This window comes from Castor canadensis, chromosome 2, assembly GCF_047511655.1.
Source record: "Castor canadensis chromosome 2, mCasCan1.hap1v2, whole genome shotgun sequence".
NCBI classification, from domain to species: domain Eukaryota; kingdom Metazoa; phylum Chordata; class Mammalia; order Rodentia; family Castoridae; genus Castor; species Castor canadensis.
Window position 1 is genome coordinate 132,435,335 of NC_133387.1, and position 19,791 is coordinate 132,455,125.

At 56.9% G+C, this 19,791-nt stretch overlaps 2 protein-coding genes across 4 annotated transcripts; one reads left to right on the forward strand and one right to left on the reverse strand.

The window, feature by feature from the left end:
- Positions 1–393: 393 nt before the first annotated feature.
- Positions 394–8,997, forward strand: Itpka (inositol-trisphosphate 3-kinase A). Of its 3 annotated transcripts, none has more exons than XR_012445423.1 (7): positions 394–954; positions 6,762–6,951; positions 7,043–7,259; positions 7,397–7,601; positions 7,805–7,946; positions 8,203–8,274; positions 8,396–8,462. XR_012445423.1 is itself a non-coding variant. In XM_074065702.1 (7 exons), the coding sequence occupies exons 1-7, from the start codon at positions 472–474 to the stop codon at positions 8,597–8,599; spliced, it is 1,473 nt and encodes a 490-aa protein (XP_073921803.1). In that variant the 5' UTR covers positions 398–471; the 3' UTR covers positions 8,600–8,997. The 3 variants fall into 3 exon arrangements, 2 of the variants coding, with proteins under 2 accessions (XP_073921803.1, XP_020029812.2); XM_074065702.1 differs by having other exon boundaries at positions 398–954; positions 7,845–7,946; positions 8,396–8,997; XM_020174223.2 differs by having other exon boundaries at positions 399–954; positions 6,855–6,951; positions 7,845–7,946; positions 8,396–8,997.
- Positions 8,998–9,040: 43 nt separating this feature from the next.
- Positions 9,041–18,904, reverse strand: Ltk (leukocyte receptor tyrosine kinase). The gene is made up of 20 exons (XM_074058831.1): positions 18,746–18,904; positions 18,103–18,355; positions 17,850–18,021; positions 17,305–17,455; positions 17,004–17,153; positions 16,636–16,792; positions 16,377–16,559; positions 14,133–14,231; positions 13,585–13,737; positions 12,747–12,842; positions 12,276–12,471; positions 11,712–11,802; positions 11,506–11,570; positions 11,209–11,338; positions 11,017–11,114; positions 10,449–10,541; positions 10,249–10,350; positions 9,977–10,111; positions 9,810–9,900; positions 9,041–9,691 (listed from the first exon to the last, which is right to left on the reverse strand). The coding sequence occupies exons 1-20, from the start codon at positions 18,902–18,904 to the stop codon at positions 9,362–9,364; spliced, it is 2,904 nt and encodes a 967-aa protein (XP_073914932.1). The 3' UTR covers positions 9,041–9,361.
- Between the last annotated feature and the right edge of the window lie 887 nt (positions 18,905–19,791).

Genomic DNA, 19,791 nt, shown 5'->3' on the forward strand with positions numbered 1-19,791 from the left:
CAAGACTTAGAAGCCTTTTCCTGGGATGGATGGAACACGGAAAGGCGCCCGGGGAGCTCCTTGCTGGAGAGCTTCCTTGGAGCCCCCAGGAAGAATCCATCCCAGCCCCAAAGCGTGGGAAGGCAGAAGGGTCCGGGGGCAGGGGCGGTCCCTCCGCCTCCTTGAGGGCGGGTGGAGAGGCCGCGGGGACCCGGCCCGGGTTTTCTGCCAGCAGAGCCTGGGCTTCCCTGCCACCCCGAGGAGCAACCGAGAAGCTCCGCTGCGGAGCGAGGGCCCGGGGAGGCCCGCGCTTTCTCTGAAAGTGAAAGGAGTGGGCGGGGGGCGCGGCCGGGGCGGGGCCGGGCGCGCGGCACGGAGGCTCCGCCCCGGGGCAGGCTCAAGCCCGAGGCGCTCAGCGTCTCCAGTCCCCGCCGCGCCGCGGGCTGGCGGGTGAGCCCACCCGCAGCTCGGCTGCTGCTCCTGTGTCGGGAAATGACCCTGCCCGGGGGCCCGACGGGCATGGCGCAGCCGGGGGGCGCGGGGTCCTGCAGCCCTGGGCTGGAGCGGACCCCGCGCCGGAGCGTCGGAGAGCTGCGCCTGCTCTTCGAGGCGCGCTGCGCCGCGGTCGCTGCCGCCGCCGCCGCAGGGGATCCTCGGGCCCGCGGGGCCAAGCGGCGTGGGGGACAGGTCCCCAACGGGCTTCCGCGGGCTGCCCCTGCCCGGGTGATCCCGCAGCTGACCGTGACAGCCGAGGAGCCAGATGTACCCCCGGCCAGCCCTGGGCCCCCGGAGCCAGAGGGTGACTGCCTCCCGGCAGTGGGCTCGCACTTGCAGCAGCCACGCCGCCTCTCCACCTCGTCGCTGTCTTCCACCGGCTCGTCGCTACTCGAGGACTCGGAGGACGATCTGCTGAGCGACAGCGAGAGCCGGAGCCGCGGCAACGTGCAGCTGGAAGCCAGCGAGGACGTGGGTCAGGTACGGGCCGCGGGGGCGGGGCCAGCGCCGGGCGCGGGGGCTGCGCGCTGGGGACAGCTTTAGGCTCGCGGAGGACCGAGTCCTTCCCCAAGCGCCCCTCGCGGAGGGTCCGACTTTCACTGTTTGGGGGGAACATGGGGGTGGTCTTGGCAGTTTGCACCCCTGCTCGGCTGGAGGGTCACAGCTGGGTCCTGGGGCGTCTGACCCTGGTGAGGAGTACGCGACTCGCCACTGGGAACCCGCGAGGTGGGCGAGCGCTTTTTGGTGACCGTGAGGAAGGACTGGAAGGATCGGAGGGGCTGAGCCTTACGGGGCGAACCCTCAGAGAGGGGCGAACAAGCGCCTCGCTCTCCCCGCCCCCTCTCGGAGCCGCGGCCCCACCCCCGCCGTTGCCACGGTTTCCCTCTCCTGAGTGGGAGTGGAGCGGCGCTCCCCGCTCTGCTAGGGAGCCGCTGCCGTCTGCTCCCGGCGCCCGCACGAGGCGTGGACGCAGGAAGGGAGGGCGCGGGATGGGAGCAGAATGCAGCCCCTGGTGCGTACCCCAGACACCCCGCCTACTGCTCCTTAGCGTGGCAGGAAGGTAAACTGAGGCTGAAGGGGGACAGGATTAGCTTGTTAGTCACTGCCTCTGTAACCTGGATGTTCTGGGGCCAGATTTAAACAGGCCAGAGTGAAAGAAAGTCATTACCCGCTCCCGCCCCTTAAAGGGTGTGCACCTCCCGGGACAGCCGTCTTGTCCCCCTTGTTTTAACCAAGGCCAAATACTTAAATTAACTGTCCGCAGTCAGCGCGGAGTTGCTCTAGTTCCAAGTTACGCAAGTGTCCCTGGAGCGGAGGGAGAGAAGAGGGGCGTCCGCTGCCTCCAGTTGTCCCCAGGTCCTCCCAGAAGCCGGGTGCTGGCGACTTGGACTAAGAGCCACGAACACGCGCCCGGGTCGCCTGCACGCCGTGGGACAGTGGGCATTCCGGACCCAGGCTCCGCGGACATTCGGGTTGGACAGAGCCAAGAAGACTGTAACGACTTGCAGTGGCTCCGTGACTCAGTGAGCCTCCGAGACTTACAGTATCCAGGAAGAGGGGGAGGGGGTTGTGACACAAGAGGTAAAAAAGAAAAAAGAGAAAACCAAACAGCCTGCCACGAGCAGGAACACCCCCCACCCTGCCGCCAGGTGTAGGTGCGGGGGCTCAGTCACCAGCCCGCCTCATCCTTTTCCCGCGAAGGGCAAGCTCACTCTGCCCGGTGATCGTTCCTGGGCTGCTCTGACCTACGTACCGGGGTGAATGTCACCAAAGGTTTCGAAGACCGCGGAACGTGCCGCAGGGAGAGGACCCTCGAAGGTCCTCATCAGAAGAGCCTGAGCATTAGATCGGCCTCTCCCGCGCTCAAATCCCTGACACCTGAGAGGCGGACGCACAGAGGAAGGGCGCGGCGGTGCGGGAGCCCAGGGCACGCCCCGCTTCCCTCTTCCGCTCGCGGGGACCCAGCGACGCGGGGGGGAAGGCGTGCTGTGTAAGCAGCCCCGGTAGGGGTCAGGACTCTGAGGATCTGTCACTGCCGATCCCTGGGCGTCTTGGTCCGCCACTGCCACCCTGGGCCTCCGCTTCTCTTGGGGCCGCCTGGAGCTGGTGCAGGTGGCCGCTGAAAGCCCTTCCAGCTCTAAGGCTGCGTCTTCCAGGCCTTCCCAACCCCCTCAGTCCGCCGGGGCCTCCCCGAAGGCAAACAGCCACAGCGACACAGATAAGCCAGGAGCTGTTGACAGAGGCTGCCTGCGCCCGCGTGGAAAGGCCCGGAGCGGACTTTGCCTTGCAGCCTGTCCCAGCAGCCTATAGGTCTTCCCCAGGCTGAAGGATGCACCTGGGGGAAGGTGCTGCGGTTGAACTCCAGGGCTGCCACCTGGCCAGTTCCTTCCACTCCAGCCTGAGCAGACCCGAGGCCCTGGAAGGCTCTGGCTGCCTCTGCCAGGTGCAGACAACTTCTTCCTCCTAAGACCAGGGTACAGCCAGACCACAGCAGAATAGTTGAGACCCGGCAACTTGGTTTTCTCCAGTGCCTTTCCTCTGGTAGAGAGAGGAAAATGTCCCAGAGAAGGGAAACCACACAAGCCAGCCAAGGGAGGAGCTGGAGGCCTACCTCCAGGGGCAGCTGGCATGACTGTGTTCTTAGGCCTTGTCTGCCTCCTAGAGCAATTGTGGGAGAGGGGTAGCTCTTGTTCATCTGGTTTTCCTCTCTCAGTGCTCTAGGAGAGGTGAGGAGACCTGGATGATGTCCCCTCCTGGACTCAGAACCGCCCCCCATCACTTTGCACTAATTATAGAGCAGAATTTAGGTTAACAGATTCCTTTTTGAAAATGAAACGCTCCTGGGACTGTGAAGTCGTGGGTCACTTATACCTTAGTGCAAATCACTTTATAAATTTAAACTGATGGCTCTCCCACCACCACAGGCACAACCGGAACATGGGGAGGGCATTGGGCTGGCAGAAAGCTTCAACCAGAAACAGATGACTGGAGGAGCAAGCGGGGTGATAACAAAAACAGAGTCAAAGGTCTGTTCTGACACCGGTTAGGCTAGGTGACATGAGAAGCAGGTATCCTCAAGGCTTCCATAGAAATAGACAAGGGAGGGTCTGGGGCTAGGATCCAGCCAAGTCTTGCCTATGGAAACCTTGTTCCCTTTCAGCCCTGGGGGTAAGGAATTATCAGAGGGTCCTCCTGGGACTTCATCAAGGAGCCTCCCACACAGCTCCCCTGCCTTCTGGCTATGTGTTGATTTCCAAGAGAGGGGTGAGCCAAAAGATGGGGCTTTGGCCTCGTTGGCAGCTAGATTTCACCCTGTAACATCAAAAGCCTGCTTTCCGATAGCCTGCTTTCCGATAAGTCTCACCTGCTCAAAATTTTCTTCCCTGCTGTTACACATGAGCTAAAATCCCTACCCACCTACCTGCCAACCCACCCACCCAAGAATGATTCTCCAAAAAGCTTTTCGGATACATTCCGAATGCAGTATGTTCCCTGCAGAAAGTTATGGCAGTGAATTTTTCCAGAACACTGCCATCAACTCCTTCCTTGCTTGACCATGTCCACTACTGGCAAGGGATGTGTGATACATCCTGTCATAGGAAACCTCAGAAGGCTGCTGTGAGGTTCAGCTAAGATAATGAGCAGCAAAGCCCTTTGTTGACCTACACAGCTACAACCAGCCTTAGTCACTGCTGCTCTTAGCTGGCTCCTGTGAAACCCAAAACCAGGATAGGGAGAATAGGTGACAAGGTGATGCTGTTATCACACGTCAACCAAGTGGTAGTGTGCCACATAGAGCCTTTTTTTTTTCTTTTGGGGGTACTGGGGTTTGAACTCAGGGCCTCATACTTGCTAGGCACTCTAAGCTCTACCACTTGAGGCATTCCACCAATATGGAGCCATCTTTAAAACTGAGACCAGGTTTCGCTGTCTCCCAGGGTGATTTGGAATTACTGGGTTCAAATGATTCTCCTGCCTTAGCCTTCTGATTAGCTGGGGCTACAGGCACTATGCCTGGCTTATCACACCCTGTCTACCAGGCCCCCTGTACCTTCCCCAGCCCTGTCATTGCATCCACAGAACTCCAGAAGGAAACATAGTGCATTCCCTCACACAACCTAACCTCCCTCTTGTAGGGTGGTTATAGAAGTAGGTGTATCCTTTAGTTGAGTCCATTCTGGCCGCACTGTTCCCCAAATTCTGCTGGCAGACTCCTAAAACTGCCCGAAGCTTCCACTGTTAAAAGCCGTTCCTTTGGATGAAGGCATAGATGTCTAGCCAGAGGGGAACGGTCCCCAGGCCCAAGTCAGTGATTCTCAGAGATCAAAGCCCTCACAGCACCTTATGGCTCAAATCGCTTCACCTTGTACAAAACCCTTTCTCAAGAGGTGTTCCATTTGATCCCCAAAGGGTGACAGGATGGTAGCATGGACTTTGGAAAGCGTTGGACCATGGGAGAAGGGAAGTGCAGGGCGGTAAAAGCTTCAGCCAGAGACTGGGCGTCTGGAGGCAGGGAGTGAGGTGATGCCAACTCCTCTGAGCCCCAGTTCCCTCCTACACAAGGGGACTAATCATACCCTGCCCGATGTGGACCTCACCGTGTCCGACTCTCACACAAAACATAGGGGAAGAGATTGAAGTTACTGCTGAGCCTAAGGGAGGTACATAAGTCACCTTCCTGGAATTTTCCTTGAGGATTTGGGGGTGGGGAGTTTATAATAAAACTTGGATTTATTATGCAGCAGAATGCAAACCTTGTATGTATTTAAAGCTTTTAAAAGGGAGTTCTGAAAGCGATGTCATGCTGCTAGTGGGCTGCTTCTGGCTACACCCCCAGATCCCTGAGGATTGGATATGTGATCACGCCCCTAGTATGCCATGTAGGGACCTTGGAAGGAAAGTCAGAGTAGTGCTGTCTGAGGGAAGATGAGAAGGTGGCTGGCATGCAGTAGGTAGTCAGCAAATGGTGGCTGCGTTAGAACAGCCGCTAAATCCGCCCAGAGGAAACAGGCTCACACAAATGCCAGCTCTTGGTTGAGTTCACTCAGCCAGAGAGTGAGAACACCAGGTCTGGAACCAGCTGTGCTCACTCTCCGCCTGCCCAGTGCCTTGTCATCTCCACCCCCCCCTCTCCTTCCTATGGGCAAAACTTTATGGTCCACTACTGCATCGCCTTCTCAGTTCTCCTTAGCACTCTCTGCCAGCAGGGAGACGGGTTCCTGGGCTCTAGTCTTGCAAACACACAGAAGTAACTCCTAAAAGGCCAGCACCCCTGGGAGGAGGCAGTGGACACACAGATGTGTACTTCAGAGAGGAGACACAGGACTGCTGAGTTTGAAGTGGGAAGCAGAAAGGTCCAGAGTATATGAGATGCTGTCAGGATTGGGTGGAGGCTAGAGCAATGGTCCTGAGGAAAGGGGTGCACCCCCACACACCTACATTTCCCTGCTAGTTTTGTCTAAGGTGACAGGCCCTTTGTTTGGCATCCCACCTTCAGGGCTCAGGGCTCTGGGTCCAGACCAAGGGTACTTTGGGCTTTGGCTTTGCTAACTCAGGAGTTGGAATCCGAGGACAGTGAGAGGGTCTTTGGGAGCCCCAGGCCATCCTTTCTGCAAATCTGCCAGGCTAGCCTCTCTGCAGGGGTCCTGTGTAAAGGGTTGATGGTGTTTTTTTTTCCCTAAATGAGAGGAACTGACATCCCAAGTGAGTGAATCTATGTTCTAGTTTGTCTAGCTTCTGCTTCATGCCAAGGAACTGGAAGCAGATTGCCTGTCACACTCAAGCCTCATTTACTACTCACAACAATGCAGAAAGGGTAGCTACTTCTCTGTTTTACAGGTGAAGAAACTGATACATACAGGCTTGTTTCTTAGGCCCCAGAATCTCCTGAGGCATTTTTGTCCCTACCCCAGACCTATTCAGAAATTCCCTGCTGGTAGATCTGAGAATTAAGTATCAAGGTGACCGTGACCATCAGGTTGAGGGAGTGCTCAAATGGTAGAGTGCTTGCAAATTCAAGGCCCTGAATTCAAACCCTACTGCCACCAAACAAAACCAAACTTGGTAAAGCAATTTAGTAACCTGCTCATGCAGTTTTCAAGTGGCAGAGCTGGGGTGCAAACATGAGCCTTCTGAAGCTAAGCGCAGGGCTCTTTTAGTCTACTTGGGAAGCTGAATGACCTCTGTGCTTGTCTGAATGCCTGCCTCACTGCTCACAATAAACTTTCCGTGAGTGAGTGAGTGAAATGAAGGAACAAACGAACCATCCTTCCTCCAACTGCTTCCAGGGTTGGGATCCGGGCGAGCCCCTGTTCCAGAATAGGGAGGATTTATGCATTACTGAGATGCCGACTTGCAGAATGGAACCGTGTCGCTTTCAGAAAAGCCACTGGCAGAAGATTCGGACCATGGTGAATCTGCCGGTCATGAGCCCTTTCAAGAAGCGCTACGCCTGGGTGCAGCTGGCAGGGCACACGGGTGAGCATCATGACGGGTGGGAGTGGGGTTCTGGGTCAGGAAGGGGCCAGCAGCACTACATGGAGGGACGCTAAATGGAGTCCCTCTGCAGGGAGTTTCAAGGCGGCGGGCACGAGCGGGCTGATCCTGAAGCGCAGCTCGGAGCCGGAGCGCTATTGCCTGGCGCGCCTGATGGCGGACGCGCTGCGTGGCTGTGTGCCGGCCTTCCACGGCGTAGTGGAGCGCGATGGGGAAAGCTACTTGCAGTTGCAGGACCTCCTCGACGGCTTCGATGGGCCCTGCGTGCTTGACTGCAAGATGGGCGTCAGGTTCGGGTGCTGGGCCGGGCGGAACCCATGGGGGCCAAGGGTCCGGGACGAGCGCTGAAAGCCGTGCCAGGTCGAGTGCTTGCTGGGGTCTTTGTGGGCACTCCCTCATGCCCTGACCCCTGCCTGCATCTCCGCAGGACTTACCTGGAGGAGGAACTAACCAAGGCCCGAGAGCGGCCCAAGCTGAGGAAGGACATGTACAAGAAAATGCTGGCCGTGGACCCAGAGGCGCCCACGGAGGAGGAGCACGCGCAGCGCGCGGTCACCAAACCGCGCTACATGCAGTGGCGGGAGGGCATCAGCTCCAGCACCACGCTCGGCTTCCGCATCGAGGGCATCAAGGTGGGCCAGGTCCCTGCGCTTTGCACCAGCCTCGCCTCTCGTCCAGTCCAACCCTGCGTGGTGACCTTCCCGGTTTGTCCACCACCTGCCCTCACCGCCACCAAGAGACACCCTCTGGCGGTCCTCTCGTGGTCCCCACAAGTTGACATGGGGATGGGGAGATGGTACCATCAGGTTGCCCTTGCATGATCCTCTCCCCCCAGGCGGGTCCGGCCCCTGACACTCCCTGCCCACCTCCTTCAGAAAGCCGATGGCTCATGCAGCACAGACTTCAAGACTACCCGAAGCCGGGAGCAGGTGACCCGCGTCTTTGAGGAGTTCATGCAAGGAGATGCGGAAGTGCTGGTGAGAGCTGGTTCCCAGAACCCTGAGTTGCTGGAACTCCTGAAGCCAAGGCTGGCTCCTTGTCATCCCTGGTCTGTGTGACCCGGGTGATAAATGGTAGCATTTATCTCGCTGTGCACGTTCCTTCCTTGGTGGACCATGTGGGGGTTGGTCGTTCTCACAAGCCTGTTTGCCAAGCTGAACATGCGTGGTGCCTGCTGATGTTTGCAGGGCCTTCCTTAGTGTGTCATTAATTTTCCCACCCCACCTTCTCCAGAGGAGGTATCTGAACCGCCTGCAGCAGATCCGGGACACCCTGGAGGTCTCTGAGTTTTTTAGGAGGCACGAGGTAAGAGGCTGGTGGGCTCAGGTGTTGGGTCAGGTCTATAAAGGCTGGAGTGGGACTAGTGTGTGTGTGGGGGGGCCTGTTCTGTGAGAAAGATGGTGGCCTCACTGTGAGGGGCTTGCAGGTGATTGGCAGCTCACTCCTCTTCGTGCATGATCACTGCCATCGCGCTGGTGTGTGGCTCATCGATTTTGGCAAGACTACACCACTCCCAGATGGCCAGATCCTGGACCACCGGCGGCCCTGGGAAGAGGGCAACCGCGAAGACGGCTATTTGCTGGGGCTGGACAATCTCATTGGCATCCTGGCCAGCCTGGCTGAGAGATGAGGCTGGGGCCTTGTCCCCACTTGGGCCAGTGGTCAGACAGATGTGGACCTGCGGGGTGTCCTTTCTGTGCATGCTGGCAAGAGACTGGAACCCCGCTGGGCGGGCAGCTCACCGAGTCCTGCAGGGCCAGGTGCCAACCACCAAAGGGGTACACTGTCAACACCAGGTGTTGGCCTCCACAGAAGCCCTGGTTCCCAGAACTGGATGACACTAAGTTACAGGAGGGGAAGGGAACAGGGGGGGCTTCTTCCTCAGCCCAGCTCTTCTGAGGTGGTCTGTGCAATTCCAGAGGGACCAGATAAAACACTTTATTTCGCAGGTATAGACCTATTGGTCTAACTTCCTACACTACAACGGACTCCCCTCCCCAATAAAACTCAAAGATCCAGCTTCTGTGACTCGAGTCTCATCCCCTTCCTCCTCTAGTCCCCTCTTGCACAGTTCCAGAATCTTTCACGTCCACTCAGATCACAGGAGGAAGTAAAAGGAGCTTTTTATTAGAAATATCCGCAGGATTGGGAGCTGCCCAGATGAAAGCTGCTCCTGGAGAGGACAATCCAGGAAATCACCCCTACCTCCTGGGGTGGGTGGAGGGTGGCCTCTGATCCCAAAGACCGAAAGCTGGCAGTGGCCAGGCCTTTCCCCAGGAGGCCTGGGCTGCTATCCAGCAATGGAAAGTCTGATGCTGGTAGGACAGCCCTGAGACAGGCCCAAACATGCAGCACAGACTGCAGGGGACAGGCTACTGGAGTAACAAGCCACCTAGAAGCCTGGGAAGGAGTGCAGGGAGGAGCCATTGCCAAGGTCAATGCCCTCACCCTCACCCTCTGGGGCTCTTGGGGCCCAAGAGCCATAGGTGGGGTTCCAAAGATTCTGTGGATGGAGGCCTCTGGATTTGAGAGGCTTAAGGCTAGAGGACAGCCAGGGGCCAAGAGGGCCCCTTCCCCAGCTTTTCAAGTTCTCTGAATTCAGGTTCTGGGGCCGTGGGGATTGTAGACCCTCCAAAGACCTGTTCCCCAGCTCAGAAGCCCCTTCTTCTTCCAGGATGGGCACAGGTTCCACTGGCAGGGGCGAATTTAGCACATCAGGGTCCTGTAACGGGAGGGTGGGGAACAGAGGGCCATAGAGTTGTTTTATGACTTTCTTCCTGACTGGAAAGTCCAGGATGGTCACAGGGGATCAGTGAGATAAGGAGGGGACTCAGGCACACCTGAGTGCAGTATTGAAGGCGCTCCAAGATGCTGGCAAAGTTGGGCCGCAGCTCGGGCTGATGCTGCCAACACTGGGTCATGATGCGGTACCTGCGGAGAGGCAGGAGTTTTGTGCCCACTCATGGTCCTGAGGGACCTCCCTCCCTGGGCAGCATTCTTAACTCACACAGGCCCTGGACAGCCTCTAGGAGGGTCCATCCGGCTTCCTGTGACAACAAAGTCCAGCACCTCCTGGTTGGTGCGCCCAGGGTAGGGCATGTAGCCCAATGAGAAGATCTCCCAGAGCAGAACCCCAAAAGACCTGTATCATGGTGGGGTGGTAGTTGTGGGGACAAGTGAGGCCCAACATGGGCCTCCCCTTTCCACATATGAAGTGGTCCAAAAGGACAGGATTAGCTTCAAGGCCGGGAGAGGAGCACAAGGGAGGGGTGTTCTCACCAGGAGTCTGTCTTGGATGTGAAGATACCCTCCAGGAGGGCCTCTGGGGGCATCCACTTGACTGGGAGCAAGGCCCGGCCCCCCTTGCGGTAATAACTGGCCCTGCAGGAGGAAAGAGGAGAATGATGAGTTCAAATCCTGCCAGACTGCGGACAAACCCCCTCGGAGCAGCAGTTTTCCCACCTCCCCGAGCTCCACACCGGTAGATATCTCTTGCCATCCCAAAGTCCCCAATCTTGGCCACTCGGCTGGGCCCGGTGCAGCTCAGCAGGCAGTTTCGGGCAGCAATATCCCTACAGAACACGACAAAAAGTCACTGGCAAGACTCAGAAGCAATGATCCTTCCTGATCGGTTTCCTTAAAAGTTGTGTGTAGGCCATCCACAGGCTCACACTACTAATGCCAGCTACTCGGGAGGCAGATATTGGGAGGACTGAGGTTCAAGGCCAGGCCTGGCCAAAAAGTTAGGGAGACCTGCTCCACACAATCTGAATAAGCTGTTCATGGTGGCATGCATCTGTGGCCCCAGTCACGTGGGAGGCAGAGGTAGGATTACAGTTCAAGGCTGGCTGTGAGCAAAAAATGTGAGACCTTATCTGAAAAATAACTAAAGCAAAAAAGGTTAGGGGGTGTACTACAGCACCTACCTAAGCAAGTGCAAGGCTCTGAGTTCAAAACCCCACAACCAGAAAAAAAAAAACGGTGTACAAGGACTGGTCCTTGGAGACCAAGTCGGGCTGGGGTCCCTGAGCCAAGAGTGCTCCCAACCTGTGGATGAAGTGATTTTCTTCCAAGTAGTGGCAGCCCTGGGCTATGTCCTGGGCCAGCTGCAGCAGGTCCTGCATGGCCAGAGGTGACAGCTGTCCCTGGGTTAGGCAGAGGGTACATCAGGCCATGCAAGTCCTGGGACACAAGAACAGAGTCTTTCGAGGGGTCTTGAGGGTGGAAGAAGGGTCTCACCAGGTGCGGCCTGCTGTGCCTCAGGAAGCTCTTCATATCTCCTCCGGACATCAGCTCCAGCAGGATGAGGCGAGGGGCAGCCCGGAAGCTGAGCCCCACACAACGCACGATATTCCGATGACTGAACTTGCTGAGTGGGGTGGTGCAGGGAGAGAAACACGTTCTAGGGCTCCAAATCACTCAGAGGACCTCTGTGACCCTGGACTCGCTGCCTCTCAGCCCCAGGGAAGGAAAGGCCACTTGGCAGGCAGCCCTGAGCTCTCCCTCCAGCCCAGGCCTGTCCAGCCTCAGGTGCACCTGATGATAAGCGCCTCCATGAGGAAGTCCAGCTCGTCCTGACGAGAGCAGAGCTCTGGCAGGGTCTGGGGAGGAAAGCACAGAAGTCCTGAGCTCGGCTGACACTGCAGGAGGGGGCAGATGGTTAACTGGAGCTCTAGCCACTGTTGACCCCTCTGTGGTGCCCTGCTCAACCACCCCCAGCCGGAAGCCCCATCCCCTCTCACCTTGATAGCCACCTGCAGGGGGCTGGAGTCCCCAGGAAGGCCAGTTACCAGTCCCTCATACACCTCCCCGAAGGCACCATGGCCCAAGGCTCTACAGAAAGGCAAGTTGGAAGGGAGTGGGTGGCTCGCACAGGGAAGGGTCCTAGAGGGTCTACTACCCCCTTTATCTCCTTTGCCCTTCCCCCTCCATGTTCCCAGCTGACCCTATCCTAGTCCTCTCTACATCATGGATGTCTCAGCACACCCTGAAAGGGTGATATATAGTGATTCCCAGTGCCAGAGCAGAAGACAGGGAAGGTGGTGAAGTCAGAGTTGGGGTGGGAGTCCGTGATGGGGCACCCTGGGAGGAAGGCTCCAGAAGAGTCATATTTCAATGTCCCTACCATTCCAGAATTGGGGCAGAGAGCTGACCTTGAACAAGTTACTTTTGGAGCTTGTTTGGGCCTCCATCTGCTCTGCACAATTTGAATTGGATAATCTCTGGAATCCATAATGCACCAGGGAGCAGAATGTGGGGGGAGGACTCAGAGTGCAGAGGTTCTCAGAAGGAGGTACGTGACTCACCTGAGCAGAGTGACATTGGCTGGAGAAATCTCAGTGAGCCCTGGAGGCAGAGGCCAGGACTGGGCTGGGCCAAGCCCCACCTGGCAGTAATAGGGATTGGGGGCTGTCCTGATGGCAGAGGTTCGAAGCTTGCTCAGCTCCAGCTCAGGGCCTGGTAGTCTTGTCCCCCACAGGCCCTGCCACTTTTTCTGGCTCACTGAAGGCAGGAAAAACAGACACACGCCCTCTACCTGCCAATCAGGCATGCCCTGCCTCCCCCTGCCCAGGACACATTTCCAGATGGTCAAGTAAATGTTTTTCCCAGGTCCCCAGATGCTCTTGCTCTTAGAAGCCCAGAGGAGTCTCCCACTGCCCTGCAGAGGTAGAGGTCCTGAAGTCAGCCTTATTTGCCCCTGGGAGCCCACAGAAGCCCATCACAGCTCAGAGGAGAAGGTGCAGCTTGAATCAGCCATGCCCGTAGATGGTCCGTACCCAGAATCAGAACCCCGCACACTAGAAGGAGGCTCAGTGTCAAGGTTACCACCACAGCCACCATCAGAACCAGAGGGCTTGCGGTGGTGGGCAGGTCTAGGAAGAAAGATAGACATCACCAGTGGGAATCTCCTCTCTGTCCTTCTACCCTCAAGTTTTTTTTGTTTTTTTATTTGTTTGTTTGTTTTGTGGAATTGGGGTTTGAACTCAGGGCTTTGTGCTTGCAGAGCAGAGGAGGCCACAACTCCAGTTCATTTTGCTCTGCTTATTTTGGAGATGGAGTCTCTTGAACTATTTGCCCAGGCTGCCCTTGAACCACAATCCTCTAGAGCTCAGCCTCCCAAGTAGCAAGGATTACAGGCATGAGCCATCACTCCTGGCTTACCTCAAGTCTTTTCTTTTGATTGTTTTTTTCGAGGTTGGCTTTGAACTCAAGAGCCTCCTGCCTCAGCCTCCCGAGTGCTGGGATTATAGTAGGCATGCCCCAGCATACCTGGATGCCCTCAAGTCTTACCCATGCTTCAAGACTCATCTCTGTGTTTATTCTTCCATGATCTCCAATTATCCTATACAAAAACAACCTCTCCCTTCTGAGAACCCCTAAACCACTTGGTACCTCCCATAGCAACTGCCATTTTTAGATATATGTCTATATCTATCCAAATATCCATCTCACCTCCCACATCGGCCTACGTGCTCCTTGAAGGCAACGCATGCGCGTCTCCAATTCCCCACTCGGCACCCGACCCAGAGTCTGGCACTCAACAGACCTCTACACCATCTTTCCCAGTGCCCTGGGACCCCAGCAGTCCAGATCTAGGGCAAAGACCAGACATACCCAGGCAAGTGATGTTATCCACAGCTAGCTCCATGCCCTCTGGGCATGTGCATTCAGCCAACTGGAGCTCTGCCTGCCACTGGCAGTCTTTCAAAGGACAGTGACTGCAATTAGGGTGCCTTCGGATTTCCACCTCTCCATGGCTCTCTGTGACTGTGAGCAAAACAACCGATATGGGGAGTGGGGATGGGGGATGGGAACATACAATGTCTTTTCCAGCCACATGGTTAATTCTAGCCCAGGAACTCAGAGCAAGGAGCAGTGCCAGGCATCGTGGGCCTGGGGACTTCTGTCAAGCCTGTATATTCCCTCTTCTGGGACTCTTGACTCCTCCCCACTCCAGGTGTTTCAAGAGAGCACATAACAAAGGTGACACTTGACAAGCACTTAAGTATGCCCCATACTGGTACCACAGCTCATTTCTCAAATGTTCCTTTGCTGCAGATGTAAGAGCTCACAGTGCAGAGTGGGTGGCTCCTATGGGAGTGGGGCCAGGGATTGAGGACATGGCTGGACAAAACTGAGAGGTGAAGGGCTGGGGCCAGTACCTGCCAGTGGCTGCAGGTAGAGCTCGCTGCTGGGGTGTATGAAGGATACCCCATCTTCCCCATCAGCCCAAAGTATGTCAGTCTCTGAGGCATCACCCCCTGGAAATTGAGTGATGGAGGGTTTGACTACAAAAAGGGAGAGTGGGGGGTGAAGGTGTGGGGAAGGGGGAGGGAAGCGGGCCTACAGTGGCCTCACAGCTGGGAAGCTAGCGGATGAACAGTGGAGAAGCTGGGATCCTCATGGGAAAACTTGTGTGGCCTTTTCTCCACTACCATTACCATACAGGAGCTGTTTTTTGTTTTGGGTTGTTTGTTTGTTTGTTTGTTTGCAGTACTGGAGTTTGAATTCAGGGCCTCATGCTTGCTAGGCAGGTGCTCTACAGTTTCAGCCACTCCAGCAGCCCCAGGAGCTGTTCTTTCACAAGTGGGAGCTAAGGGGCTACAGAGGGGGGACCTCTTTTTTTTTTTGTGGCGGTACTGGGGTTTGAACTTGGAGCCTTGTGTATCAAATGCTCTACCATAGGAGCCACAACGCCAGTCTTTTTGCATTAGATTGTTTTTCAGATAGGGTCTCATTCTTTTTGCCCAGGGCAGACCCTGGACCATGGATCTTTCTAACCTATGCCTCCCAGGTAGCTGGAATTACAGACATGAACCTCCTGTCCACACCAGTGCTCCCCAAACTCTGGAGCACCTCAGAATCACTTAGAGGTCTGATTAAAGCTCTGATGGTTAGACCCTCCCCAGGAGTTTCTGAATCAGAAGGTTGGAGATGGCTGGAAATGTGCATTTCTTTTTAAAATTAATTACAGGAATTATTTATTTATTTTTGGTGGGACTGGAGTTTGAACTCAGGGCTTCGCATTTGCAAAGCAGGTGCTCCACCACTCGAGCCACAACTCCAGTCCATTGTATGCTCTGGTTATTCTGGAGATGGGAGTCTCACCAAGTATTTGCCCAGGCTGGTGATCCTCCCAGCCAGTCTCCCAAGTAGCTAGGTCACAGGTGTGAGCCACTGGTGCTCAGCTTTAACTTTTAATTAATAAACAAAAATTGTATGGATCTATTGTGTACAACATAATGTTTTGAAATATGTACACATACTGCATTTGAGCTAATCAGCAGATTCACCACTCACTTTTGGTTTTTTAGAACACCTAAAATCTATTCTTAGCCATTTTCTTTTTTCTTTTTAGCAACACTTGGGTTTGAACTCAGGGCCTAAACCTTGAGCCACTCCACCAGTCCTTTTTTGTGATGGGTTTTTTCCAGATAGGGTCTGGAGAACTATTTGCCTGGGTTGGCTTTGAACTTCGATCCTACTGATCTCTGCCCCCTAAGTAGCTAGGATTACAGGTGTGAGTCACCGGTGCCCAGCACCAGCCCTTTTTTGAGTTAGTTTTCTTTTCTTTTTTTTTTTTTTTTTTTCCAAAAGGGTCTAGTGTTTTGGCCCAGCTGGCTTCAGACTAAGATCCTTCTGTTTAGCTGGGATTACAGATGTGAGCCACCTCACCAAGCCCTCTTAGCTGTTTTTAACAGGCTGAGATCGGGAGGATCTAGGTTCCAGCCCAGCCCAGCCCAGACAAATAGTTCATGAGACCCCATCTCCAAAATAACCATGGCAAAATGGACTGGAGGTTTGGCTGAAGCAGTAGAGCGCCTGCTTTGCAAGTGTGAAGCCCTGAATTCAAACCGCAGTCCCACCAAAAAAAAACAAAAAAACGTTGGGGGGGATAAAGCTCAGTGGTAGAGCACTTGCCTAGCTTAGGCAAAGCCCTGGGTTCAATTCCTAGCACCGCAAAACAAAAAACAAAACTGTAGTTACCATGGAGATTTCTTGAACTTTCTTCCAATCTGACTTAAATTTTACAACTTCTCACCAACACACCTCCAACCCTATACCCCTGAATCTGCATTTCTAATAAGCTGAAGCAGCTAGCTCAGGAACCACACTCTGAAAATTATCGACATAAACTATCCCCTCCTTTCTGCTGCTCTGCTCACTTTGCTAACTCAGCCAGCTCTAAATTCCTAAGTGTTGGACTAGAACTTGGCCTGGATTTCAGTGAAAACCCAGGGAGGCCTGTCTGGCGTGCGGTTTGCAATTGATTAGCCCTCCTTTTCTAAGAGTTCCTGCTCTGGCCTGTCAGGTGGGAGAGAGGAGCAGTTCCACCCATCCTGAAGGCCAGTTCTAAGGATCTCACTACCCCCCACCCGGGTCACCCGCCCCCAGGGCGCACCTACCCCGGTAGCCGCCGCCACCTCCGCCCGCAGAGCAGGCGCCGCCGCCGCCCCCGAAGCCACCAGCCGCGGCCCAGCCGAGGGCAGCCCAGGCCTCCGCGCAGCCCTGGCCGCCCTCCGCCCCCTCCCGCAGTGAGCCGCCGGCCTGCGGAGAGCGGGCCCGCGACGTCCAGCCGCCGCCTCCACCTGCAAAGCGACAGCAGAATGGCTGGCATCTGGGACGCGGAGCAGCCCCCTCGCCCCCGCGACCCCGCGCCCTCACCTGCCGCCCCGCCTCTCCCGCCGTTCCCGGGCGCCGCCAAGCGGGTCTCCAGTTTCTCGGGGGCGGCCTGGGTCCGGCCTCGGTCCTGTCGCCTCAAGTAGGCCCGACCGCCGCCCCCGGCTGCCACCAGCAGCGGCTCCAGCTCACCGGCGCGCAGCTATGGGGCCACCGGCGAGTCAGGGGCCGCGCCCTCCATTCGTCGAGGGACGACACCGGCCCTGGCCGAGGGCTCCCGCCATAGGGCCGGGATACCGGCAGGGGCTTCCAGCTGTCCCCAGGATGGAGGGACCCCAAGGAAGGTCGGAAGAGGACGGGGACCCCGACGGCAGCCATCGGGCTAGGACTGCCAGCGCCGGAGGAGCACGTACCCGGAAGACGTAGGTGGCGCCCCCACCCCCGCCGCCACCTCCTGCCCAGCGATGCCGCGAGCTTGGGACGCTGTCGGCCCCGACTGTCGCCACGTGCTCTTCGGTGGCCCAAGGCTCTCCAAGGCAGACGAGCTGGCTCTCCGGACTCCCCTGCGGGGCATCCGGACGCAATGAGCGCCGCCCGGGACCCTGTCCTTTGCGTGGGTGTCCGAGCACCGAGGAAGGGACTCCCGCGTCCCCGCTCCGCCGCACTCCCAGCCCGCGCGCGCCCGAGCCGCCCTTTCCCGCGCGCTGCGCTTACTCCGGGACAGGCGTCCTGTCCCTGCTGCCCCACGAGGAGGTACAGCGGCTCTCCGCGCCTCAGCGAGAAGACCGCCGAGAGGAAGACGCCATGCGCCCGCGACAGGTGGCTCTTGGCGCCTCTGCCCCCCGCAGCGCCATAGGCTGAGATCCTGCGGGAAGAGGGCGCTGAGTCCCTGGCCCTCGGTCGTCACTCCGGCCGCCTCGCGCAGAGGGTGGTGACAGAAGCGACTCCTTCTCATTTGAGATTGCAATCGACTCTGAAGGGTTGGGAAGACTAGGTTTGCACACCAAAAAATCAGATTTTCCACATATTTGAGGAGTGTTAATGGAGATGGCTCTCGGAGGTAACAAGATCGAGGATACAGGCGACTATTGCCACCCTTTCCTTGGTTCCGCTGGAAGGAGAGGCAGTCAAGGTAGCCGGGTAACACGTGGCTGCCACATCCTCTAAAGATGCAAAGTGGTGCGCACGTGGTCCTCCTTCCCCCGACGGTAGCACCTTAGCCTGCCATGCCCTTCACCCCTACCTGCCCGGGCACTCACAGATACTGGCCGGGGCCCGGGGCCCGCCAAAGCTGCACGCCTCTCAGTGGCCCGGCAGTCCCCACTGTCACCACCACGTTGCTCCCCGCGTATGCCCCGTCACACTGTGTTTGCGTGGGCCCCCGCCGGCCGCTGGCTCCACACGTGTTGAACAGCCAAGGCCCCTCGGTGCCTGGGAGCAGGAAAGGAAAGAGTCGTCGAATCCCTGTCTGGGTAGCGTGAGCGGAAGAAAAAGGAGGAACCTGGACCTCACCTAGAGGATTTTGGGGCGAGGCTGACTCCAATCCGCTAGGCGCGGCGGTGATTTTCGGGTCCTGGGAGCTGGAAATTGGCAGGGGCGGGGATGACAGGAAGGGCTCCTGGGAGCCCGAGCTGGAGCAGAGAATGGCTCCTGAAAGGTGGCAGGGAATCAGAAGGGTTGGGAGAGGGCGTGGGATGTTGGGATTGGGAAATAAGAAGGAAAAGACGTTGGGCTGGCGGAGTGCCTCAAGTAGTAGAGCGCCTGCCTAGCAAGAGCGAGTCCCAGAGTTCAAACTCCAGTGCCGCCAAAAAAAAAAAAAATTAAAAAAATAAATAAAGACGTAACCCTTCAACAGCTAGCCCTTGCTGCTCGCGGCCACACCCCTATAATGCCGCGCAGCCCGTGCGCACAAACTCCGTAGCCAAGGCCCAGGAGGGTGGCCGCTGATACCTCTGCCAGGTTCTCCTACTGAATGACTGGGGAGGGGTTGCAATGAGTCCGGTCCTTCAGCACCACTATCTTCTTTCCTCGACTTAGATTGGTGTCCCTATTCCCAGGCGGTGCGGAGACCCCAGGGCTTGTCCCTCGTTCCCAAGCTTTGTGATCGGGTCCTCAGATTTGAGCGCGCTCCTCCGTGCACGTTAGGAGCACCGACCAGAAAGCTTTGGCGGCAAAGGATCGAGGCCTCGGGAGGAGCTGCTGCGACCTGGTCTGTCCCGATCGTCGTCCCCAAGCCTAGGAAGGTGCCTCTGACCGCCAGACAGCACTTACCCGCAGCTCCGAGCCACAGCAGCAGCCGGCCGGAGCGGCTCATCGCCCAATCGGCCCGCGCAGCTGAGTTTGGAGGCTCAGAACTTGCCACCGCGGATGCAGCTTATAGGCGTGTCAGCAGTCCGCGAGACACCCCTGGACTTAAGCCGGTCTAGCTTCCCCGACTTCAGACCCCAGGATGCTGAAGGAGGAAAGGGCGGGGCGTGTGGACAGCGAGGTCCCAATGCTTCCGGGAGGAGCCTTGTGGAGCCCCCTCCCGTCCGCGTCCCCGTGTCTTCCCTCCTACCCCCTCCTCCCCGCCCACCCCCCATCCCACCTGCCCAGGGGCTCTGCGTCTCTAGCTGTTGGGTCTGCCGCTGACTGCCCCAAGGGCTAGGACAAGGGAGGAGGTGCTCCGACCCTATCCTTTTGAGGCAACAGCCTGGAAGGCGGCTAGCCACACCCCAGGCACTGGGCAGGAGCTTCTAGGTTTCTCAGCAGAAGGGAGTGTGCATCATGGGTTGTGGTTGGAGAGCAGAACCGCGCACGGGAAGAATTTAGACTGCCCAAGTAAGGCGTCCTTACTTGACAGCTACATTAATGTCTTAGCGATTACAGGGCTGAACCTCTGTGACACACTCAGAAACATGGATTCCTGTGTTCACCTCATACAATTCTACTGCCCTGGTAACCCTGGCACTTCTGTTACTGGGCAAGATGTCAGTCGAGCCCGGCACTGGTGACTCGTGCGTGTAATCCTAGCTATTTGGGAGGTGGAGATCAGAGGGATCACAGTTCCAGTCTAGTCAGGATAAATAGTTCGTGAGATTTCCCCATTTCCAAAATAACCACAGCAAAATGGACCGGAGATGTAGCTCAAGCAGGTAGAGCACCTGCCTTGCAAGCACAAAGCCCCCGTTCAAACTCCAGTCCCACCAAAAAAAGTCAATA